The 27,070-nt window shown below is 37.2% G+C and overlaps 1 protein-coding gene across 2 annotated transcripts; it reads right to left on the bottom strand.

Moving 5' to 3' along the window:
* Nucleotides 1-122: 122 nt before the first annotated feature.
* Nucleotides 123-27,008, bottom strand: pals1b (protein associated with LIN7 1, MAGUK p55 family member b). 2 transcript variants are annotated; one of them, XM_022684399.2, is made up of 14 exons: nt 26,821-27,008; nt 19,646-20,067; nt 18,187-18,395; nt 12,168-12,245; nt 9,090-9,212; nt 8,130-8,291; nt 7,259-7,336; nt 6,753-6,936; nt 5,942-6,010; nt 5,656-5,727; nt 4,317-4,484; nt 3,580-3,782; nt 3,087-3,197; nt 123-2,091 (listed from the first exon to the last, which is right to left on the bottom strand). In XM_022684399.2, the coding sequence occupies exons 2-14, from the start codon at nt 19,986-19,988 to the stop codon at nt 1,915-1,917; spliced, it is 1,977 nt and encodes a 658-aa protein (XP_022540120.2). In that variant the 5' UTR covers nt 19,989-20,067; nt 26,821-27,008; the 3' UTR covers nt 123-1,914. The 2 variants fall into 2 exon arrangements, with proteins under 2 accessions (XP_022540120.2, XP_049340963.1); XM_049485006.1 differs by lacking the exon at nt 12,168-12,245.
* Between the last annotated feature and the right edge of the window lie 62 nt (nt 27,009-27,070).

Here is a 27,070-nt window from a genome sequence, read left to right as displayed (position 1 = left end):
TATTACACCACGCCATAGTTTTAGACAAGACAACACAAAACAACCATATTTAGCAGTGGGGGTTGAGGACTTTGTTTAGGGTATAGAATCCACAAACCTGTCATCAATAATCTGCTACTGTATCCATTGAGCCAACACTGTCCTCTTTATTTACAAACAGAATAAAGATCCATCATGCACCCTAAATAATAACAAACACATTATTTTTTTAATACAATCACACATCCTGTGATATAAAACCTCTGCAAGTACTATATCAGGTAAAAATGAACACACAACAAACACGCATACTTAATGTATTAATATATCTCATTAATTTTTGTCTTTATATTGTTAATAACAAAACCACATTCAAACACAGTGCTATGATGTGGCTAAAGCAACACTGTTGGAAAAAAACAAAAAAACATCCTATTTCAAGTTTTGGTCAGGATTTGCTATAAATAAACAGTTCATCAGAACTGCACTGATAATACTTTCAAAACCTTCCTGAGAATAAGAATAAAAAGTGTCCGTAAATAATTACATTTAGTGATACATTTAATCTAAAATATGTTGTTTTGTCATTCTAATAGGAAAATCTTAAAGAAAACCCTCCTGATTACAAAGTCATAAACAAATACAAACGTCTGATTTGTACATCCACAAAAATATAGTTCCCATCTATTTAGTGCAGTATTTAAATCACACATGGAACTTTTACTCCAGCTGAACCACTCGTCCTCTGTCCAGAATAAATGAGCTCCTGCTTGTGTCTGTTTCAAGACTGATATATACACAAAATGTGATATACACAAAAACAAAGAGACAAAAAAATAAATAAAAATTGTTACCAACGTGGACATGATCATTAAAACTGTTTCAGGAATAATTTATGCCCTGCTTCATCAGGGCACTGGGAATATTCTTAAAGCAAAGTTTTGGCAAAAAAAAATAATTTGCAATTTAATCTTTAAGGTAGTCAATCAGCCAAGAAATTTGTGTTGTCTGAAGTTTTCTACATTAGTTTTATTACTGGAGCTTCGAGGCTAATACCCATTAGCCAATTTTGGTCCTGGCATTCCTTGCCCGTCACATTTCCTGGTTTAACACACTATAGAATCTGGTGTGTTGAGAGAAGGGAAAGCAAAACATTTGCAGGGCAGGGGGTGCGATGACCATGGGTGGATTAGCACGATGCTAAGTTTTGTTATGAAATAACCAAGTTTTAGAAGAAGGAACATGTCTGAAGCTTCTCCCCTTTTCAATATAAGCCCAAAATTGTCGGAGTTTTCTCCCCTCTCGTCTTTCTTTTCCTGCATAGCACTAAGCTAATGGCATGTTTTCAACTAGCAAAGCGCATGTCTAAATCATCACACACTATTCAAACAATAGTTAAAAACTGTCAAACTGAAAGAAGGGAGATCTTTGCAATAATACTGACATGTTTTCCTTTTTTTAGATTGTTGCAAGACTTGTTTTAGTTATTTTATCAAACGAAATTGTTTCACTATATTGCTAGATAGTTTATCTTGTTTAAAAAATATTTACATTTTTGTGAATGACATCTACATTGCGGCATCAGATTGCTGGCACTATATCACTGTCAAATATGAGGCTGCCAGTGCTGTTTTTAGCTATACAATCAATTTTTTGTTTTGTTTAAGCCTCAGCTCCAGTGCAAAACTAAAGAAGGAAACATAAGACATGACACTGATAAAAAATGTTGTTTTCTGAACTATTTCATTAAAATATCACCTAAATATCATAAGGAAAAAACAATGCTGCAGTTCATTTCTTCCTGAAACACACTGAGAGGCCTCAGTGGCTCAGGCCGTCTTCAGGTAAGCAGTTCAATGGCTTTCCCACACTGATTGTTACGGTGAGACCCGTCAGCGTTAGGGTTTGGTATGTTACTGTGGTACTTTTGTGGGATTAGCAAAGCCAGGAGGATGGGACCCACTGTGGCTGTGTGTCCAGTTTCTCGATGAGCCGCAGAAGCTCAAAGAAGGCCATATCCTCATCACTATTCACCACAACAGCATCAAACAGGTGGCCGTAGTTCTGCTCCATCTCTCGGGCCTTTTGTGTCACCTCCTTCAAATCCTCAGACTTAGACAGGCAGAGAGAAAACACGGAGAGAATCAGTGGAAAAAATTGCAATATGGAAAAATTCAACTAAGAAATATATAAGTGCATAAGATGTTTATTTACAATATGACTGCATACAGTAATTATAATCAGTCAGATAAATTATATATATGACGGGTTTCACCATTGCCATTGCTTTTTTAGTGTAAAACTATGCAAATAATAAACATATAATATATTTAAAATTCCAAAGTATTGGTAAATATAATAATTTTAACATATAATAAATAAATCCAAAAGTACTTAGTATTTAGGGACAGTTTTCTGGAGAGGAATTATGCCTAGTATCTGGGAAACTGACCCATTACAGTGCACAGAGAAATGCCACAAATGGTACTTAAATCTTATAAAATTCAAATGGTTTACAAAAATCATCATTCAAATAGTCAGTGCATAACAACCATAACATGTACCAGTGAGTATATTAAACACAAAATCTAAGTATCAATACAATACACCTGTGACTTGTTTATCCATTTTGACTTATCTACATTAATCCACCCCATTACCAAAGGAGTCAACAGTATTCACATCAATTACTCTGTAGGTAGAAGTTTAGATACCAGGGTAAAATAATTCAGTATAAGTTAAAGTATCAACTCAAGATTTTTTCTCCAATAAAAGTACTTGTTTCTAAACTACTTAAAGTATAAAAGTAAGAGTAATTTAAAGGGAAAAAATGCCATTAAGGACAAAAGCTTAGGTTCTGCCACAAGAGCCTATATTGCACTACCACTATTTTTAAAATGTAAGAAGTAGTTCATGTAATGTAAAAATGTAAGGATTAAAAAGAAGTAAAAAGTCATCTGAAAATAATAAAACTCCAGTAAAGTATAGAAAACCAACATTTCTATGTAAGTAAGGTAACAACGTATTTGTACTTCATTTCTGACAACACATTACTGCCCATTACACAGAATGAATGTGAAGAGTCTTTAGTTTTCAGTGAGACATACCTGCAGGTTCTTCCCTTCTTTGGACAGCAGGGTGCGCAGTTGGTCTGGTGGAGGAGGAGCGATGAAGATGACATATGGTTTGAGATTAGAGGAACGCAAGACACGCAGAGACTGGGAAAACAGCAAGAGGAGAAAGTCACGCAAAGGTTGAGAAAGAGTGATATTTTTAACCATATGAGAGAAATACATAACCAGATAGTGAAAATAAAAGCTATGTTTCTACTTAAATGCAAGGTAGGTGTTTGTGATAAAGTGGCCACTTAGTGCTCCTGTCTGACTAGTACACTGAAGGTAAAAAGGTACTGTTATTGGCTGACTGACATTTAGGATAAGGGCCTTAGTAGCCTGTTACATGTTTTAAATATAGACTAAAGTACATAACAACACAAGTGTCTACAAACTGTTATTGGCTTATTGACATTTAGAATAAGAGTCTGTTAGTAGCCTGTTACATGTTTTTGGCATATTCTGGTGAGTGGGTACTAGTGCTCACCCGTGTGTGGAGAGAAAGTAGGCAGATACGTCCTGCGTTCGCCACCTGCCGCACTGAGTCCACACTGGTGCCGTAAAGGTTGCGCTCATACTCTCCATACTCTATAAATTTACCCGCTGCCACATCAGCCTCAAAGTTCGACCGTGACACAAAATGGTACTCCCTCCCATTCAGCTCATGTGCTCGGGGACTCCGAGTGGTGTCTGCAAGACGGTGGAGATACAAGACGCATGTTTAAATTTTTATTAATCACGGTAATCCATTACCAAACATTCAGCTCTGGATATAAAAACATACCACACTGTACTGTGGATACCTGTTTTTTTTTAAGCTTCTTTGTAGAAAAGTAGTCCCTAATCCTACTCTCAAATGTAACTCTGGACCAAAATCTTGTGCCTAACTTTACCCTGGACCCCAAATCTAAAAATCTCAACCCAAATTCTAACCAATTTTAAGCTGTGAATCCTAACAGCTGCAACTGTTTAGAAAAACTGTGCAAAATTCATAAAAACCCTGTATCATTTTGGAACAAGGGTTTAAAGACTGAACCAAAGTCCACCGTAAAGTCTATTTTGAAATAAAAATCTATAAATCAGTAATAAAATAAATGCTTAAAATAAAGATAATAATCTACATGTTAAACGAATAATCCCTGTTCTATTACTAAGGAATGCATAGTTTATCTGAGATCTAATTCCTCTATTACTGGACTATAACTGGACGCTGAAAGCTCTTACGGGGAACAGCGCCTGCAAATCGCCCCGGCTCTACGGACAGCAGCCTCTGCCTCAGGTCATCATGGCCGCTGTGCGCTGGACCAATCAGGGCTATGGGCCGCTTACGATTGCCTGCCTGATGGTACAGAGTCATCTCCTCATAGGTCAGAACATCCTCTGTGTAGCTTTCTGGAAAAATAAGATATAAATGCACACAGTATGCAATATTTGCCAAAACACAACAATCACTTGCATTTAGGACACATGCATTGTCTACTTGGAAGAAGCTGTTCTGGTTTTGAGTAGTTCCAAGTAGGTACAAGTTTAAGCTGTTACTTTTTTATTTGTTACTTAAAATAGTTGTACGGGTTATGTAGTGAAGTAGAACCTGTTAAACAGCTATGGGGAAAAAAAAGAAACCACTTAAAAATTATGAATTTCTTTGATTTTACTAAATTGAAAACCTCTGGAATATAATCAAGAGGAAGATAGATGATCACAAGCCATCAAACCAAGCTGATCTGCTTGGATTTTTGCACCAGGAGTAAAGGCATAAAGTTATCCAAAAGCAGTGTGTAAGACTGGTGGAGGAGAACATGCCAAGATACATGAAAACTGTGATTAAAAACCATGGTTATTCCACCAAATATTGAATTCTGAACTTACAAAACTTTATGAATATGAACTTTTTTGCATTGTTTAAGATTTGTTATTTCAGTCTTTTTTCATTTTCTGCAAGTAAATGCTCTAAATGACAATACTTATATTTGGAATTTGGAAGAAATGTCTGTAGTTTATAGAATAAAAACAATGTTTATTTTATTTTATAATGGTCTCTTATTTTTTTCCGGAGCTGTATATAACTGTGACTAAAATAGATATTGCTAGTTGTTGCAAACTGACAAAGCAAACTGCAATACCTGTATTATCCTGTTTACTGTCTGTGTGAGGGATCAGTCCTGATCAGTGTTTATACACCTGTGTGGTGTGATGCTGACCGCAGCCCTGTCCTGACCTGCTCAGACACAACCTGAGAGACTCCTGCTGTGAGGCTAAAGGCTTTGTGCCTACGTGTCGTACGACCACCAACAGACAACGTTGAGGTCTTATCTCCAATAGCAGCAACCGGGCAAGTCAGAGTGGTCAAAAGGAGTGTGAGGAGAAAAAGATTGATCCCAGAGCCCTTGTTTGTGTCTGTTTGTTGGGTAATTTTCTTTAGATACAAAATACACTGTTCTTTGTTCTTTTCTAATATGGATAAATGTGTGGAAGTGAAGTTTGCTGTATCATGCCTGCCATCAGTGAAAAAAGAAAATCTAATTTATTGTTGCATATAATGATATTATTGCCCACTACTCACCAACATTCCTGCTGGGGTTGTAAAAGCTCTTTTTTCTTGGCTTCTTGATCTTCTTTGTATACCAAAGTTTTCCTGAGACACAAAACAATTAGAGCTATTAATATCGTATCCAACTCTATATATCAATACCTATCAGCCACCTGTATCTTACTACAAATGCAGTAAGAAATAATCTATGGAGCTAATGAAATATGAACTTAATGGGCTCTGTTTTTTGCAAATACTGTACGTTAGTAGAACTCAGGAGTGAACAGTGTGCTGTTGCCTGTGTGTGTAGTCCTCTCACCAGGATTATCTGGATTTCGCTCTGTGGTTGTTTTCTTCAGAGTTTCTCTCTGCTGCTGAAAACTCTTCCCTAATGATAAAAAGTAAACAGTCAAGAGACATCAGTGCTTTAAATGACCAGCAAAACTATACATATTTATTTCTCCAAAGTGAATGATGATGAATGGAGCAATGGAAATCCTCCAAAATCACCTGGAATAAAAATGTTATACTCGTATCTCAGGGTAATATGAAATTTGCAAAATGCTGTACAATTTTAAAAAGATTGTTTTTTATCTAACTATCTAACTATAAATCACCCCCACCTTCCAACTACTAAACTTTATATGTAAACAAGATTCTTAATAACTTACTGTACTAAACAATGTACTAATAAATTATCTTATTATACATTTAGCAGTTACAGCACTGGATTTTAATGAGGATAAATAAAAAGATTCTACCAAAATCTGTTGTAAGGTTAGTACCTTGATACTGAGTATCAGCCAATGCAGATTTAGTTCTATATTTGCACCGTCATTTTAATTTTTATATCCATATTTTAGAATTTTTATGTTGATTATGAATGATTATGATTGGCTGCCAGTTGAGGTAAATTAGTGTATAAAGGTATTCACTGTGCGCTCATTTATCTTTATGTCAGCTTTTTCCCCTCTGTTTTGATGCAGTCATCTGCTAAAAATGCTCCTCTTATGACAGATTGTGCAGGATTAGTTTACAGGGGCTCTACAACAGAGGTGATTGAGTAGAAAAGCACACTGGATAGAAGCATCACTTTTCTTTATTATTATCCTTTATTATCAGCTCCTCACCAGGTATGAGTCCAGCCAGTCTCTGATTGTCATCGTCTCCATCTTTGTAGGCCTGCCACCAGTTGGGGTCGTCTTGGCTGAGGACGTGCAGGATGTCGCCTTTCTGGAAGGCCAGACCCAGCTCTCGGCAGGGCAGGTACGGGTCATCCGCAGGATCATAACTGAAGTTCGCTCTCACATGCATCTGATAAATATGGGGATGTTGTAAGGGCACACCCACACAACACACACAGACACATACCCAAAAGACATCATATAACTCTATTTCTCTGTACACAGTGTTATTATAAATAATAAAATGTATCTTTTTGAGTTCTGTTGTTTGTATTTTTGTATTATTTATTACAACTTTTTAAATTTTACATTTATTAAATACATGCAAAGCAGTGCAAACTGGCTATGTTATTTTAAGTTATAACAGGTAAAAAAAGCCTGGAACCACTGGTAGTCGTGAAGTATAGGAGATCAGTTAGCCTAAATGCACTGAGGAGAAATGGAGCTCTTACCACGGTCTGCCTGTGTGCAGGAGCTTTGTGCCGTGAGCTGGGGATCAGAAGGAATGTAAGGGGGCCATGCATGTCGGACTGGAGAGAAGAAACAGAATCACATTAACCTTAACCAACATTAAACCATGAGATTTTACTGCATAATATTATGTATATCTGTGGTCATAATACATCCACATGCTAAATGTCATGTTTCTTGGCACTAGTATTGTGCTCCATGACATTTGGCATGTTCCATGGAAGCTAAAGCATGCTGCAAGGAGCAGTGGAATATATGAGTGATCCATCCTGCTCTGAATGTGGACAAGTCTAGATAGTCACGATCATTACCACCTGCTGTGCTGTCCAAAGCTAATTATCCAACATGTCAGAACATTAATAATTAGGGATGCACCAAAATGAAATGTTTAGGCCAAAAACAAAACTGAACAAAATAAAACGTTTGGCCAAAAGCTGAATATCAAATACAGTTACTTTCAATGGTTTTTATTGCAGTGCAATTTCACTGTGCTGCTTATTACCATTGAACTGATATATAGCCAAAAACATGTTGTCTTGCTTATCAAATAAAGCTTTATTGTTAGGTTTAAATTATTCTTTCTTTAGTTCCATCAAACACCAAAAATGCAATATTAATAATAATTCTTTGGTAGATTAACCATGTAAAACTAGAACAGAGTGAATAATCTGATTGTATAAGGCAGCAAAAACAGTATGTTTATTCAAATTTGACGTATATTATATTATATTGACCATCCAGTGATGTGAAAATTGCACATTTCCACACTGCAACATTGATGCTGAATTAATATATTGTGCAGCCCTACAGCAGTGTGTAACACTGGTGAAGTGTCATGGATGTTTGTCTCACCAGAATGTCGTGGACTTCGTTGATGTTTTTGCCACGGACTGGGATGCCATTTATTTCCAAGATTTCATCTCCCTCAATGAGGAGCCCACTTCTATCCGCCGCTCCACCTTTTACCACCCGACTCACCATTACACAGTCATGCTCATTCCTCACCGTCGCACCCTGACACAAAAAAGACATTATTTTAACCAAAGAAGTGTTTCATAAACCTCCTGTCTCCTGCCTTCTGCTTGCTAACAAATCAAATCAGATGGTGGTCAGATAGATCAGAAAAACAAAAATGCTTTCAAAACTCTTTGCTAATGTTGGGTCTGTATGTGTAGCCAACTAGCAACCAGAAGGTTTTATCCACAGGTTCGCTGTTGACCCCACTTATGGATATCAGTGATAAGTGCACCCTTAGTTTCAGAGATGGGACCAGTAGGGGTTAAACATGGAACCCATCTGGGTTGCACACATGAAGGTGGGCTGTAATGTCAGGGCCTGTTTGGGAAAACCATCTGTGTTTCACTAACCTCACATGAACAAACCACTCAGAACCCATGCCCACCTGAAACCGACCTAGCCCACCAAGCCTCAAATTAATACATTTGGAATGTTGTTTTGTTTCAGTTGTCTATTGGTACTTTAAACCTAATTGCAGATCTCAAATCTAATTATATATTTCAGTATTTTTTATATATTTATATATTTTTAAGTCAACTTGGTAAATGTTTTTGACAAAACTTACTAATGTAAGTGAGAAATATAAAATCACTTCACTCTAATTTACCCTAAGAACCTCCATTTTTGTTGATTTTAGCTTACAACATAATGGTGGATCAACAGAAATTCTCCACAATTACCTGAAATAATCTCTTTTTAAATTTTACCACTCTCCTGTAAAGTTGCTGTTTTGGAGATACATGTTTTTCACTGGACAGTGACAAAAACACTATAAGCAGATGTTCAGATACGTACAAGTGGTATGTCCCGGGCCTTCTCCAGACGAACCAGTTTTACTGTTTCTCCTCCATACTGGGCCAAACTGAACTCTGGCTCCAGCTCTCGCTCAGCCACACAGTCATGGGCCTCCATCAGAGCCTGCAGCACACACACACACACACATCCACAACCCATTTACTATGACAATAACAAAATAACAAGACATACAAATGCAGTTACAGTTATAAAATCAGTACAGTATAAAGGTTGCTTTTTCAGAACATGCTGTGGTTTTATGTTTGAGTAACTTGTGCTACGAGTTCATACAGAAATATTGACAACTTGGTAGCAACTAGCAATGTCACAATGAAACCATACTTTATATTTGTCACAAATATAGAAGACAATCTAAACCATGCACCAAAACTACAGGTCTGGAACTGGAAGCTCTGCTCTCGTTCTGCTTTGTTTAGTGCAGCAGGAGCACTTTACTCTACAGTCAATAACACTGCACCCAAATTAGCTACTCTCACCTGCAGCACCAAACCTGAGGCAGGCTAATCCCAACCTACACACAATCCTTCATAATCCTGCTTTACATTAAGCAGTCAGCCAGCGCCATCAATTACCAGCCATCCTCCCCACACTTTCAACACACTGCAGTTAAAGACTTTCGCTGAACACGGCCTGCTTCTTTCTGCTCATGAAAACGATGTCATATTCTAGTGGATAAGGTTGCTTAAATAGAGACAGTACTTAAATAGAGACAATCCAGACCACACACACACACACACACACATCAGTACAAATTAGAACTACAGGTTCACTAGAGATTAGATTGTGAGGATTTTTAAAATGAATGAAATTTTAAAGTGTCAGTGTTGATTATAAATAATTAGTAGTAATTAAATTCTTAAGTTATTTTATCTATATTTTATTATATTTCTATATTTCATAGAGTTGAAATACATCCCCCACATACAATAGTTCCTAACTGCATTATTAAATTATTTCAATCATTGAATCAAATTGAAAACTTCACACCCCTAGTCAGAACACACACACACACACACAGAAGTATTAGACCTCACAGAAAGCTCTACAACTTTGATTACCAGATTAGCAGTAAGACTGAAAGCAGCAGCCTGAGGAAGCAGTGAGGGTTTCTGATGGAGGCTCAGTGGGAGGCAGAGAAAATGCCTCCGTCTCCGCTCCACTCCAGCACCTACTAATAGGATCTGACACTGCTGGAGGTTAGGGGTGACACCCAGAGGCCGCCACAGAGTTTTGAGGAATCTCTGATGGCAAAACGGCTTTAGCAGCTCAGCAGGAGCAGAAAACGCTATAAAATGTACTGCAAAACTGACACAGAGTATATGTTTCAAACCATACCAGGTTATAAAAAAGAGAATGAAAACAATAGCATTTATTGTGATTCACTGGTACAATTATATTCTGAAAATATGAAATGTGACAGCACAAAAAGACAACTGTTCTTTTAAACAGTTAAGAAACGTAGCAGTTTTTAGGACATTGAAGATATATGTATAAGATATAAATCTTGTGTTCATTAATGTGTTCAATAAATGGCATTGCATGTCTCACAGTTAAATATACACTACACATATGTGGCATCATCATTATCCCTGTTGCAGTTGCTTGAGAATTTTTTTATCTTTTTTTAACTCACACCTTTTCTAAAGCCAGTCTGGACATCATAGGGCTGGGCTTTGGTCTCTTAATACTATCACTCCCGCTGGAGGTGCTTAGGACACATTAGCCCCACTTTGCCACCGCAGTCCAAGCATTTGCCAGTAATCCAGTGGGTAAGCGGTGAGCCAGACAGCTGGACACTGAGTGACCCCTGCACTGATTAGCCTGGTGACAAAAGCTCTCAGCACTTCAGAAAAGATCATGGATAGATTCTGAGGCTGGAGTCAAAGAGCAATGTTTCATGCTAGAGAGCTTTGAATGGAATGAAGAAGCACTGTGACATTCAGAACATGTGCCCTTATTAGCCAGTGTAGCATTATTTTTTTATAATTTTGATTACAATTAAAATGACTATTTTCAGTTGTGTTTCTTATCATATATGAAACCTTATGTTATGCTTGAACAGAAATCCTCATGATATAGGCGTGTAATATCAGGCAGAAAAACCTGCAGGACTGATTAAATAGATGAAAATTCTGGATTTTTCTTTTTTAATTAATAAGAATGTTTAAGGGATGTCTGACATGAAGCACCTCTGGTCTAAAAATATTTACTAACATATTGAACAGGCTCACAGGAAGACACAGGATTAGAAAACATGGTGAAACAATGGCAGGTCTAATTTATCTTAGCCTGATCTGTAGCAGGTTCTCAGACCCTGAAGAACTAAGCCAATTTCCCACTGATGTGACGGTTTGGCTCTGAGCTCATGTTACTCTTCCATAGGTGATAATACGTGCAGGCACACACATTCTGTTAGTGTTTTGTTGCAGTTTGTATCTAAAGAGACTGGCAGCAAATAGATAGAACTGGAAATAGAAATGGCCCAAAAGTGTGGAAAATCTGGTCATTAACATTTTTCTTTATTCGGTACAATGATAATTGAATGGGTATTATCCAGCTAGAGGAAACTACAATTAATGACAATGTTATTCTATTTAGTAAGATACATTCTAAATATAAGTAATTAAAAAAATATTTTAGTATTAGTCTTGCAAGGGACACTACTTTTGCATTAAATCAGTGATTTCCAAGATATTTTTTAATTGAGAAGAACTAAGGCAATTAATTTTAGATTTTGAGCATCATAGTTAGCTTTTTTTTAAATGCTAAATTATTTTTTGTCAGTACTTTAATGTAGGGAACCATTTATAGCAACAATTTAGGGTTCTTTTAAATTTTGAGGTCATTTCACCTCAGAAAACCTCAGTGCTATGTGGACTTAGCATTTTGTTGTCAGTGTTTAGGAACATCTTGTTCAAAAAATCATGTAGCCTAATTAATATTGCTGATTACATTGTAAACTAAGCGATTCTGGTATAAAATTTGTATAACATGGCAGTTACACATGGCAGTTGCAGCTGGTGAGCTGCAGAGAAGAGAACTGTGCTGAAAGTGTACCTGAAGGTGCGGGTTGGTCAACAGGGCTTTAAGCTCAATCCCCTCTTTCTGCTTGGTGAACTGTAAGACATTCTGCACCTGAGACACATCACACACACATGAATGCAAAGCATTTCAGCTTGGACAAACCATCACCATTCAGAGAGCAGCAGCCAAATGGAGTTACACATGTAAATATTTAGTAGGGCTACTGCTCTCCTCCAAGTTTTAAATATAGTGGGCTGTGCAACAATGTCCAGATGTGGTACAGATGTACAGAGTATCTGAAGAGAGCCAGTCTATTTGAACATAAGAAAGTGTTTTGATTAAAGCGTAACACTATTCTAAATCATATAACCGTACCTTAATAAAGTGAGATTAAATAACAATTTTCTTCATGCATTTAATATTTGCATTTATTGCTTTTTTTCTATCAGATTATTTTAGTGTACATCAAAAAATAAATGTTAATGAAAACCAAGCTACAGTCTCCCTCAGCAAACCCTTGCAATAGCACTATATAATTAAAACTGAAATGATCTGATTGTCACAAAGAAACTATGTTAAATAAAAACAGATAGATCACTAGATTAACTGGATTACCTCATAAACTCATATTTTACCTGGGAATGTTCAAATTGATTGAAGTCATCTGCAATAATAGTCAATAAACTGTGTGTTAGGGCTGGGCGATATCAAAAGTAATATATCAACATTTTTCTGCACAATGGCAATATATATACATTATATATCTTGATTTTTTTCACTCCATAAAGTAATAACAAAAAGACACCTCTGAGACAAAGCTTCATGTTCCAGATTTTATATAGGCACTCGGGGAGAAGAGAAAGGCAAACTGTTGGGGCTAATTAGTTCATATGAATATAAACAATATTGTCTTTTTTTATATCTTATATGAAAATATATAGATCATTCTTAAAAAATCAATAGATCACCCAGCCCTACTGCATCCTAATCATTATTTAAATATCTACCCATCCCTGGGACAGTACACTTAATTATACCCTCTCGAACCCTGACTGCTGATGACAAGCAGAATGATCAGGGTTTCCAGAATGACCAGCGATCCTCAGATCACAGTGATAGCACCTTCATTCATGACAAGTCCACATTTCTGGAAAATACTTGTGGGAGCCCACTCGAACTATCCAATAAACAATGTAAGAGATTATCAGGGAAAAACTAAAAAGATTTTTCACCATGAGGTTTAGAATATGCTCACTGTAAAGGTAATGTTAAAATGACTGTTCTATGCACATATTTACAAACTCACAGTCAAAGTTCTCCTGCCTGAGAGATTCCAGTCCTACTGTACAGAGCTGCTGCATTAATTGGCAAGATCATAGATGGAGGCGTGGACTTCCTAATCAACAACAGATGGGGCACTGACGTCGAGGTGTTCTCCAGAGCTCACACAGATCGAGAATGTGCAAGAATCAAATGCCCTTCTGTCTTCTGAGGGAATCCTCAACTACCATCAAGCCACTGTATTCATGAGAACACTCACATATAAAAGTATCAACTAAAGGCTTTACATTATAGATTATAAGCTTCTGCTATCAAGTCCATACGGCACAGACACAGCACAGATGTGGACTCATTCAATTTAGTTAGAAAAAAAAGCTAACAAGCTTGTAGCCTCCCCCCTTACAATTCGTATAGTAAAATAAATCAACGTGTAGAAACAGCACACATTTTCTGAAAGCTACCATATTTTTATTGCTGTATAAAAAATGGAGAGATGCTATGGGGAAATGCTAAAACACAAGTGATGTAAAACTTGGCTTTAGTCTAATTAAAAAACAGTTAAGCAGCTACACTGGGTGGTAGGAATAGGCAACACAGCCCTAAAATATTATCACAATATTTTTGGTTACTTTTGTGGTAATAATATTTTTGGGGATATGGCAAAAATATAAATATAACATTTTACATAAATTCAGTAGAAACCAAAAAATCTATAAACTTCTACCTATTTCACTGATTGATTTTGCCAATTTACCTCTGATTTTGTATGAAGCAAAAATAAATAGAACAAATAAAAAGTAATGTAGAAAAACCCCCCACCACTAAAACGAAAGTGATATATGAACTGCAAACAAACAATTAAAAGTAAATACAGTAAATAGACTGCTTTCAGCAATATCACACCTACTAGGTGAAAAGTCAAAAGATATTTAACAAAAGTATGCAACATTTCAGAAGAAGCTAGTGTTTCCAATAGAACTTTGTCTTCAGTAGGCAGGCAGAATGATATGTGACGGAGCAGCAGAATTTACTACCACAAGCATTAGACTAGCTCTCTACAGCTAAACAGTAGGGGTGCACGATGATATCGGTTCAATATCTGTATCGGCCGATAACAGCTTTTTTTTTAATCATCGGCATCGGGCCGATGCCTAAGTTTTGCCGATTTTTCAAACCGATACTTGCTGACGCATTTAATGTATGTCCGGAAGATGACCGAGCGACGCTAGGCGGGCTGTGCAACAGCGGTGCAGCTAAAATGTCGAGATACCCCTCGCTGCAGAACCACAAGTCCAGGGGGTGGGGCTGGATCTGATCCAACTCTTCCTACGTCGTGTTTTCATTGGTCTGAAGCAGATCGGACTCTTCCCCATCCGGTTTTACTCACTCGCCTTTCGGAGTCAAGTAAACAATCACGAACGTGAAAGTAAGTTCATAATAGACACATTTTCATTTTGCTAATACTATTAATTAGTTTCGTTGGGTGATTTTACTTAATTGAAAATCTGATTGCTTCTGTTTGTTCGCCGTTTTGATTGTGTATTAATATCTGTAATAATAAATGAACATGGTAGCTGGTAGATAAGACACTCATTGGCATCCTTTATTTTAATTATTTATTTTTTATTTTGTCTTTAGGCCCTTTTTATTAAAGATAAAAAATGAAATAGTTAATATTTATATAGGAAATGTACAGCATTTTATTATGTTTGTAATCACAGACATGTTCCTTCTTTTAAATCTGTATTGTGTGATTTAAATGTGCTACGTAGCAAATAACATTTTGATCTATAAACGGTAAAAGTCTTAAGGTTGGGTTCCAGGATTTATTTGATAAGATAAAATAAGTCCTGGTCGGGAAACGTAAGCGACACGTGTTAAGTTTAACGACGAATTGAAATGCGATGACTTAAAACCAAAGAAAAGAAGATATGGGTGGTCAGGAGGTCAGGCTCCACCCCTTGGATCAGATCCAGCCCCACCCCCTGGACTTGTGGTTCTGCAGCGAGGGGTACTTGAAAATGTCGGCGGTGTGGAGGTTTTTCAGAGTGAGTGAGCAGGACATAAAGCACGCAGTTTGCAACACTTGCTCAGCTAACGTCTTGCGTGGAGGAAGCAAAGTAAGAAATTTCAACACCACAAATTTGATTACACATTTGAAGGCGCACCACCCGGACAAATATACAGAGTACATGACGGTGAAAGAGGAGACTCGAACAGCACCACGCACACCAGCAAAACCTGCTGCTTCTCAGCCTATTGACGAGCTGCTTCAAAAATCAAAGAAATTCGACAGAAACAGTCCCAAAGCCACAGCTATCACAGCAAAGGTGATGGAATTCATTGCTCTAGATGATCAGCCGTTCTCAGTGGTGGAGGACATTGGGTTTCGACGGCTTGTCGAGCATCTTGAGCCTCGGTACACTATACCTAGCCGTCGCTACTTTTCCGACGTAGCCCTGCCGGAGCTACACAGCTTGGTAGAGACTCGCGTTCACAAGCTCATTAACTCCAATGTGACCGGCATTAGCCTGACCACCGACATCTGGACATCTGATGTGAGTCCTGTGAGCATTCTCAGTTTAACCGCGCAGTGGATTGACAACAACTTTGAATTGCAGAAGGCTGTTTTGCATGCAAAAGAATGCTCTGGATCACACACAAGCTCGGCACTCTCTATGGCGTTTGAGAATATGTTTGAAACATGGAAGATTTCTAAGGAAAACATACATGTTGTATTGCGTGACAATGCACGTAACATTGCAAAAGCTATGGTGGAATGTGGGGTTCCGAGCTTACCTTGTATGGCCCACACGCTCCAGCTCGCCGTACACAACGGTGTGTTTTCTCAGCGCAGTATCTCGGATGTGGTTGCAGTTAGCAGGCGGATAGTTGGCCATTTCAAGCATTTAGCCAGCTCTCGTCTCAAAACTATTCAAACGGAGGTGGGTTTGCAGCCGAAAGTGCTTCAACAAGACGTATCTACTCGATGGAACAGTACGTTCTACATGCTGCAAACCTTGCTGGAGCAGAAGAGAGCAATCGGTGCTTACGCCGCTGATTTCGAGTTACCAGCTACTCTCACGGCTTCTCAGTGGAGTTTAATTGAAAACATAGTCACACTCCTTGCTCCTTTCGAACAGTTAACCAGAGAGATTTGCCAGGCTGATGCATTGGCATCAAACGTGAGTCCTTCAGTCAACGCTTTAAAACGGCTGTTGAGCAAGAGTGCTCGCTCTGACTTCGGAGTTAAAACCAGCAAAAACGCTCTGTTAGAAGCTGTAAACACACGCTTCAGTGATATTTACACAGAGCCTCCTTACTGCGTTGCTACAATTGTCGACCCAAGATACAAAGATCGCTATTTTGCCGCAGAAGTGAAACTACAGGCACACGAAATGCTCCAAACCGAGATGGAGAAAGCATCAAGTGAGCGCTCAGAGCAAACAAGTGAGCTACAAGACCGCCCACGAGAAAAAAAGAGCCAGGACAGATGACCAAGCGACGTGCTCCCTCTTTGATATGTATGACGAAATTCTGGAAGAAACGCTGACCCCTCAGGAAAACACCCAGACAACAACTGAGGTTAGCGCAAAAACAGATGAACAAGATATTTTTTTATAAATAATAATAAATAAATAATAATAAATAATAATAATAAATAAATAAATGTTTAAAATATGTACATTTAGACATTAGTGAAGTAGCTAGTTATTTCCAAAAACCCAACTGTAATTGTTGGTGCAGTATTTTAATGTGTCAGTCTTATTTTGTATATTAAAAATACACCTGTATATATTTTATGTATTTATTGATCAGGTGCAGGGATTCCTGTCAGAAGCTACAGTAGCAAGGACAGAAAGCCCACTGCAGTACTGGAATAACAACAAAAGTCGATTCCCTACTATTGCCAAAGTAGCAAAGAAGTTCCTGTCTGCTCCATCCACTAGTTTTGACAGCGAGAGGTTATTTAGTGCAACTAGCAATGTGATCAATGAAAAGAGGAACAGAATTGCATGTGATAAAGCAGTGAAGAAAAACCTTCCTCTCCTTCTGAAAAATACAGACTGATGAACTTCTAGAAAAAAAAAATGGTTTGCTCAGAATTTTTTGTGAAGAAGCACAAAGGCAAAGGATTATTTCTGTACTACTGTATCAAAAAAGGTCCACTGGTATTGGTTTATGTTTAAGGATTTGCTTTAAGTTAATTTTCATTTATTTATTTATTTGATTTCATTTATTATTTTTAGTATAAAGCTAATGTTTTATTTAAATTTTTATTTTAAAAGAGTAAAACCACAAATAGTCATAAGTAAGGACCAGTTATCTGAGTAAATATGGCTAGCATTTTTCTCAGGAGACACCTTTTCATTTTATTTGCACACAGATTGAAATCTAAAATGTTATGCAAATAAACGTTATTACTTAACGATGTGGGGTATCTTACTGTATTTTTTAAAATGTCCATGTATATCGGCATCGGCATCTGCAGATATGTACATGTATAATATCGGATATCGGCATCGGCCCATAATTACCATATCGGTGCACCCCTACTAAACAGCACTAAATCCAGTTGCTACTGAGGAAGTCAGCACAGCTGCAGTCAGATTTGTCTCAGCCTCAGAAACTCCACACACAATTAAATGGGGTGTCTGACAGCCATTGTGTGTTAAGCAGTATATACACATTTCTAAGAACTTTGGTTAGTGACACTAGATCCCATATTTGTGTTGTCTGATTATGGTAAATAAATGTGTAGACGCTGTACCTCGTGGCAGAGGTGCTGGGCGCGGGGGGTGACGGGATACGGTGGGTTGACAGCTCTGACGCCGAGTGCCACAGTGCTGTGCATGCTGAAGGCCTGTTGGAATTCACGCTGCTGAAGCAGCTCCATGACCACCTGAACATCTGCCTGACTCTCAGCATCACCCAGACTGTACCGCACACGCTGCAGAGACTGGAGCAGGTCATTCAGCTCTGAGACACACAAATAAGGGACATTTTTATCATCATAAATACTAAAAATACTACAGATTTAAAGTGATAGTTCCATTAACCTTTAAACCATTAACTTCTTAACGACCTTTGAAATGCAATTGAACAAAAAAAAAATTGAATATAAAACACAAATACATTAAAAAAGTAGTTTGTATAAAATCACATAATTTCATCCACTAAAAATAACATGCTTGCCTTCACAAGTTCCATCAAAAACAATTCACATGTGGATTTATTTACAGGAAAATACTGAAAGAGCATACTATCAAAACACACAGTGACTCCCCTTTTGGGCCTAACTTTCCTCTGGCAATTAGTAGAGATGGTACAATCGAGTTGTGTTAAGATCGACACATTCTTTAATAAGATATAGTAACTTAAATTGCGCTCTAGCAAAAAGTTAAAGGGTTAAAGGATGTTAAAGGATTAACAAGGAAAACTATCTTTTTAGCCCCACAGATTTATACTAAGGTAAGTTTTCAGATTTTGGTGTTTCCTAAATGCTTACACTTTTCAGTAATTCCACTCACAAATGACGGTGAAGAAATTTTACAGGCTGATTTGTTGTTCAGTGAGCTCTTTAGCTCCACCCATTCTTTAGCTCTTTTAGCTCCACCCAGAACCCACTACTAAAACTGGGGTGGGGCTGAGAAACCAATCAGAGTAAAACTCAATAAGGGCAAGCTTTACGTAACCAGCGAATCCCAGACAACCGACCAGAGATCAGTACACTGGACTGATCACTCCTGGGCTCAAAAGGAGGGTTTACACTGGACCAAACATTCCCAAGCCCTGGAGAAAGCACCAATGGTCTGGAAAAAGGCCAGTATGAAAATGCCCCAAGTTGTCAGTAGAGAGCCTGTGTTAAAATCTACTCAACTCCGAAAAGCTCGCAGTCATCTGTAACTGTGCCAGCCTTAATTTATTAAATTAGAGGGGTTATTTCCTCTTATATCTTGTCACTAAAGACATTTCCTCTGGTTTAAAGTTATGAGTGCTCGCTTCTGACTGGTTAGCTAAAAAGCCAAACAGGAAAACACGAGATCTGGAATCTTGTGTCCAGTAATGAAAGCAACATTTTCAGGATATGTGAAATAAAGGATTATGCAAGAAATTCTAGTTGGAGGTCTATTAGCTACTTCTAGTAGTCTTGCCTCAGTCTTGGCCGACTGAAAAAATACAATTAGTGTTTGCTTAAAACCATAAGCAGGACTGTTTTCAAAACTCACCTGTTGGTGGTGCCTCCAGATCCAGTGTGCCTTGCCTTGGAGTCTCAGGTCTTTCGAATGTGAGGTTGTCAACGCCCATCTTGGGGCTTTGTGACAGTTTATTGAGTTTTTGTGAGGAGGCGTTCAGGTTGGTGTTAAGATTTCGATAGCGTCCTTCCTCCTCCCTCTTCTTCCTCAGCTCCTCCTGGTAGTTTTGTATCCTCTCCATTTTGTTGCTGTAGCGGGACTGGGGTTCGGGATCGCCGGGACACTCCACAGCCATGTCTTTGACCTGGCGGGATTTTTCTGAACTGTCTATTAGTTCAAAACTCTCCACATATCCATTCATGTGTGCAGCAATCATGGCTGTTCTGTGTGTTCCTATGGTTTATATATCAGTCCAGAAACCATCGATGCTCTTTTATCTTAAGAACAATCATGATCTGAAATGTATGAAAAGGTGTAATCAGAGAAAACACATTCTTGCCCTCTTAATCACTGCAGTTTAAACAGATCAAATTCTTACATTGTTTGAAAATCCCACGGTCCTTTACATACATCATGATAATTGGTCAAAAATAGCTTAAATTCCGGTGTCAAGTAATGAAGTAAAAAAATACTTTACCTTACTCAAGTAGAAAGTTTGATTATCTATCTTTACTAGAGTAATTATTTGTCAGACAACTTTTTATTTCTGCCCCTTACATTTAAAAAATAGCTATGATACTCTTATTTCATTTGAGCTTGTTTTCATTCCAGCTCATCACTCAATAAAACCCTATCCAGATAAATCTCTCCATCCGCATAGAGTGAATTATGATTATGGTTGGATGAGAAGTATGAACATATACCATTGGTTTACACCCTGTTGGTTTATATTTGATCCATTATCCACATCACAGCCACACTCCAGCAAGAACATGGCAGACGTATGTAGCCCAGTATAAGCCTTGTTCATGCAGAAATTAAATAGAGCTCGAGTGAGATGTCCCAACTAAGCTTCTTTAATATATTTACATTGTACTAAAATGCATGAATTTTCAATAGGCACATATGCAGCTGAAGCTTTTATACTTTAAGTAGTTTTGAATCCAGTAATGTTACACTTTTACTTTTAGTAAAAAAACTTGAGTTGATACTTCAACCTCTACAGAAGTTTTTGAAACCCTAGTATCTATACTTTTTCCTGAGTAATGAATGTCAATATTTTTGACTTCTTTGCATACATTTATTTGAGCTATTTAAGTGGAGTAAAGAATATAACTAAATTTTGGGAGATTGATCCATGCCCTTACTCTGCCCACTCTCCACCCTATATAAACCCTCACTTCCCCGAACTCCTGCCCAAATCATCTGAGTTCCTTTTCTAGCAAACACACATTTATCTGCTATATGCATTATCCTAGACTGCAGACAACAGTTCCAAAATGTGCCCCCCAATGCACTGTCTGAAGAGTTTGGACTACAACTTGACCAACATTCCTGTGTTTTTTGTGACTGCCAATCATCTGCAAAAACCCTTACAACAGGAAAACCATACCTGACAGTTTATGCCTTAGAAAAGTATATTAAAATCAAGTAAGTAACTTGAGACACAGGTAGTGCTGGGCGGTATACCAGTTCATTTTACACATACCGCTAGAGGTGCTACAGAGCGTTATGTAGAACATCTCCGCCAAAGAAGCGCGCTGGCACAGCTCGCTAACTAACGCTACCCAATTAGCATAACAAGCTAATACACTGAAGTAATGGTAGCTCAGCTCTGTGGAGCCAAACGCTCCGTCCTGCCTGGAGAGAAATGAGAACAGCACTTTACCTGAGGAGCTCTGGTTGCTGTTCCTCACCGTATGAGTGTTTTCATTCGAGTAAAATAGAAAAAGGAAAATCTGAGGAAAATTGTCTTAAATTTGTGCAGTAGAGCTTTTGAGAAATATTTATTTTGAATACTTACATTTTGAGTATTTAGGACTATTTATAGTGTTTATGCAACTATTTAATTTTTTTAGTTTTGTAAAGGAAGCAGTGTTAAATTTGTAAGCATATCTCTTTTTAAGGTCTATGAAGTTTGATTTCTTTGATTTTGTGTGAAAAATACCTTTGTATATATGAAGAACCTTTATATTAAAAAATGCTTCTCAGTCTTGGTCCTGGAGACAGCCTCCTCTCCACATCAAGTGCTTTCCCTCACAATACAGCACATTCATCCAATCAGCTCATTTACAAGCCATTACAAGAGGGTAGGGGTGTGTTAAAAGCAGGGAAACCACTAAAACGTGCAGGGCAGGGTGCCTACAGGACCAAAATTGTGAAACTCTGATATAAAGTTCAATACCAGTTTAAATGTTCCTCCAAGAACCTTTACACTATGGTGGCGGATCTTTCAACTTGAAAAAAGTTTTTCCACAGGTAATTCATTATAATCATTTCTGAGTTCATATGAATTGCTGTGTTAATGTGTAAACCTTCATTCAAATCCACCTGAAAAAAACAGACCAAATGTGTTGTTATAAATTTCAGTGTATCCTGAATACTAGCTGTTCTTGCCTCCTCCTCATTAGCTTTACCTGCAGTAAAGCTGATAAATGGCGTGTCCGTCACCTGGAAGCCAGGCCAACTCCTGCTCTTTTAAATCCCTTCACACTACGCCGCCCTCCACACCGACTCTACCGCAGCGCCCGGCTACGGCACCTGACCTGCAACTGCAGTGGATTACCGTCTATTTAAAGGATGTTCAAGTATTAATCTGGATTAAGTGCTTTGGCTGTATGACTATCAGACAGAGCAGTGACTGAAGGATTTTGCTGGAGTTTTATATACAAGTGAATTAGCTTAAACCACAAGCCATTTCCCACTTACAGATTACTGCCATGTCATCTGTATTTATTATTAATAACAAACATTAATAACAGTGACAGACTAACACTGATAATTCTACTATTATTGTACAAACATGGTACATTTTAATAATAGTAAATAGCAACCTTAATTTATGGCCTCTACTAATAATGCTAACAAAAAAAAATAATATTAATACTACTAATAAAAAAAATAATGTTGTTTATACAACAACTTTAAACATAACGAACATCGTTTCATATTTTTGTAAATAAGATAAACTTTTACACTGGTATAAATAGGCTTTACAGGGCTTGTAAGAGGGCTAAGCAATATGACAATATTCATTGTAATTGCGATACATTAAATTGTTGCAATATGTTTTTCTGTGTACACTGTGGATACTGTTCAGTATGTACAGAACAAGAAATAAATACATATTTCATAACACAGAGTACAAATAGTTCCATTATTTTTAACAAATTTAACTATTTAAAATAAAAAATATCTATATGCTGCAGTGTGCGAAATGTTAAATAAAAACTGATTTGAAGGATAATACATCACTTCCCAAATATTATATTGTGTATTTTAGCCTTTTTACTAGTTGTGGGCAATATGACCAAATAAATATTATGATTATTTAAACATTTAACCTTGATTAATTATTTTGAACTATTATTTTAATGAAGGAGAGACAGGGCTTTTTTATGCTTCTGCTTGGCTCGAATGAAAACATGCAGCTAGTGTTGGATTATATGTCCAAAACTTATATTACAATGTATCTCTTAATTTTGGTCAATAAAATATACAGTATCAGTCAAAAGTTTGCACACACCTTCTCATTCCATGCTTTAATAAAAAACAACAAGAACAACTGAGACTGGTTAATTGGGTGATTTGGGATGATCTGGAGCTGCACAGCGTGAAGGAAAAGCAGCAATTGTTCCAGGAACTCCTTCAAGATGCTGAGAAAACTATTTCAGGTGACTCTCCCTCATGAAGACTCTGAGATTAAAATACCAAGAGTGTGCAGATCTGTCCTCAAAGATAAATGCGTCTATTTAGAAAAAAAAAAAAAAGTATAAAAGATATTCTGGTTTGTTTAACACTTTCTGTTTAGAAAATAATTATGCATGTTCCTGTATAGATTTAATGTCTTGTATATTAAATTTACAATGTAAAATTACAATGGTATTGTAAAAATGTAATGGAAATTAATATTTTATATATATTTTATATTATATAATTTTTAGAAGACAGTCAAACACGTGCCATATATTATTTTCAGGAGATTTTAGGCTATTCAAATATGTTTTAGAGAGTAACTACACTTTTTTTTACATTAATAAAACCTGCCATGCTTATGTCAAGAGAATTTTAATATTTTACCATAATTTGATTATGATGACCTGTAAAGTCCAAATAAAAAACGTTCCTAATAAAAAACTGGATATTCTTTATTGTGATTAGTATACACATTTTTAATAATTCGATCTACTGGTGATAACTGGTGATGCTAACTGTTTTTCCAAGTTGAATTAAACACTGATTTTTGATAACAGAATGATGTCAGTGTGCTGGATTGATATGTGTTGTTTTATTGTAACACATTTTCTTTTACAATAAATATTGTTATTGAATTATTGTCCAGTTCTACCTGCAGCCACCCCTTCCCTTTGGGGATAAGATTTGACACCTTTTTTTTTTTTAGATTACCAAGCTGATTAACAAGGAAATTTAAATACAGGCCTTGCTTCCAGAGTGCACTGAAACAGTATTATTTTTTTAAGAAAGAAACCTTCCCTGCCCAGACAAACAGCCTTATACATCATGTTCTGAGATGGTCTAATGTGCTGGCTGGGTGTCCACTCAGGACTGCTGATGGAACCGGGTGTGGGCGAGTAGAGCTAAGCTGGCTGTTTTAAAGGCTGAAAGTGAGAGCAATCTCCATGTGGGGGACACTGCACTGGTCACTGAGCCTGTTCCTGAAGGAAAAGCTAATCACGGCTGGCAGCTCTTTCACGGCCCCCACCCACATCCAGCCAGGCCAGCACTTAGCTCTGTTTAAATCTCCAGGTGGCTAACAAGACAGCCATCTGTCCCACAGGGTTTAATCAACCGCCACGTCAGTCCTCAACTCACACAAACCTATACACACTGTAGGTCCCAAGATTGTACACAACAACGTTTCTGCTGAAATCAGAGTTATGAATAGGGAGTTTATCCATCTTACCTTTAGTAATAACTTCAGTAACTTCATAAAAGCATCAGTGCCATTAGGTGATCATGTAGTATGATCAATTCTGTCAATTAGGGGTGGGCAATATGGCCCTAAAATAGAATCACGATATTTCATGGTATTTTTGTGATAACAATAGTCTTGGCGATATGACAAAACATTGAATTAAAAATATATTCCAAGAATACAGTACTGCAACAAAATCTAAATTAAATTTTATTATTAAATACAATATGATATGGCACAACCCTAAATGAGATTTAAAAAATACAATAATTTATCAGATTTGTAAAAGAAGTCAATGATCCAGAATGTCATGATACTAAAAATGCACTCCATATATCCAGGATTAAAGTAAAATAAATAATACTGGACGGATGTTACCTGTCTGTAGTAGATAAATAATGGGAAATGAGAACAGTGTGAATTTTTCTTTTGCTAAAAACAGTAAAAAAAGTAGTAGCCTGGTGTGATAATTAGGGGTGGGCAATATGGGATGATATTTTAGGGTATAATATCGTTCACAATATTTAAAAATATTGACGATATTATTGTGTACAATACGATATGACACACCCCTACTGCCAATACATGGGTAACTCATCCCAAAGGGTTTCCTGAAGCTTTCCAAAACTAAAAAATCACATTCCGGATATTTATACCCCTCTATCACATGCTGTGCTTCAGGCATGGACACATTTAAGATGTTAAAGTTGACATTCAGCACCAACATATATCATATTTAGAAAGATACACTGACATGCCAAAAGTCATGGAACAGGAACTAGTACTGTCTACCATAACATGCATAACATGTGTCCTATGAAAGTGAAGTGTGTGGGGCTTCCTGTATTGAAAGTTGATGTGATTTCTATTAAAGTGGCTTTCATACGGATGTCTCATATGGACCGTTTTAACCAGGTGTTGCCAGCCTGACTATTACCATCCACTGCCCTGTCCACTATGAGAGGTAATGCCTTTTATGATGCACTCTCAGTATACAAACACAACACTTTGGTACAGTAAATCCATACCTAAGTAAACAGGAGAAGTAAATAAAAGAAGCCAATTCCTTTAAAAGAACTACAGAACTGAACTGGTACTTCTTAGTCCATCCAAGATCTTTCAGCACAGGACCTGGATTGTGTTAAACTACACTCATCTTTCAGGTGTAAAATAAAGCACAAAGGCTCCAAAGTGAGAGTAGTCCAGGAGCTATCCCGTCAGTTCTCACACCAGTTTAATTATGTTTAGAGCTCCAAAGATAGTAAAAGTAATTCTGTTTCTACTTTTCTGACTCACCATTCACTATAACAGTAGCTCCAAAATGGCGTTTTGATTGTGCCAAAGACAATAAACAAACATGATTAAAAAGACTGACAGCATGTGCTATTGATGAAAGTTGATTGGCACATCTCTTTCAACTTCAGTTTCTGAATCAGTTTATCTGATTTTGCTATTTATATGTATACGTTTGAGTAATATAAACATTGTTGATTTATTCTATAAACTATGGACAACATTTCTCCCAAATTTCAAAATATTTACAGAAAACCAGAAATTGTTGAAATAACAAAAAAGATGCAGAGCTTTCAGACCTCAAATAATGCAAAGAAAACAACTTTTAAGAGTTCAGAAATGAATATTTGGTGGTTTTTAATCACAGTTTTCATGCATCTTGGCATTTTCTCCTCGTCCACCATTTTTTCAGAGCTGTACGTTGGATTTTCACAACAAAAACAGTAGAAAACAACCTGAGTTTTAAAAAAGGAGTATTTTAGTTTGTCTTTAAGTGGGATTTAATGGGGCGTGACTTTATTCTAGAAATGTAACTAAGCTAATTAGTTAACTAGTTAGCTATGTAACTTTAGCTAACGCTGGGTTAAAACATTTCTTTGTGATATTTGAGTTAACTCGCTAGTTAACATTAAAAATCGCGATGCGGTTATCCTTATAGCTCTTCCACTCAAGTGTCATTAGAGAGTCATTATTCCTAATTTCAGCTTAAATCTAATAATCAGACAGAGTCTGAGCTCAGAGATCACTGATATATATATAGTGTACAGGGTGAATCCTGGAGTCTGAGAGTTTATATTAACTGTGGGCTAAAGCTACTCACCACCTCCGCAGCTCTTCTCTCCTCTTCTTCTCCTCTCACACTGAGCTTTTCCCAGAGTCTTACAGTGTAGAAAAAGCAGAAAACCCCTCTTCTCTTACCCCAAAGGAGCAGATAAGCACTCTTCTTTTGCCCCCACACAGCGGAGCAGCCAGAATTAACCCTCTCCCGGGGTAGTTAAGTATAACTGTAAAACTTCCCCTGGCCCACTCTCACTGACTTCTTTACACACTCGTATTCCGGAAATCCCCGC

Source organism: Astyanax mexicanus, chromosome 1 (assembly GCF_023375975.1).
Source record: "Astyanax mexicanus isolate ESR-SI-001 chromosome 1, AstMex3_surface, whole genome shotgun sequence".
Taxonomy (NCBI): Eukaryota; Metazoa; Chordata; class Actinopteri; order Characiformes; family Acestrorhamphidae; genus Astyanax; species Astyanax mexicanus.
Note: the sequence above shows the minus strand (reverse complement) of the source record. Positions and strands in the feature narration are given on the sequence as shown.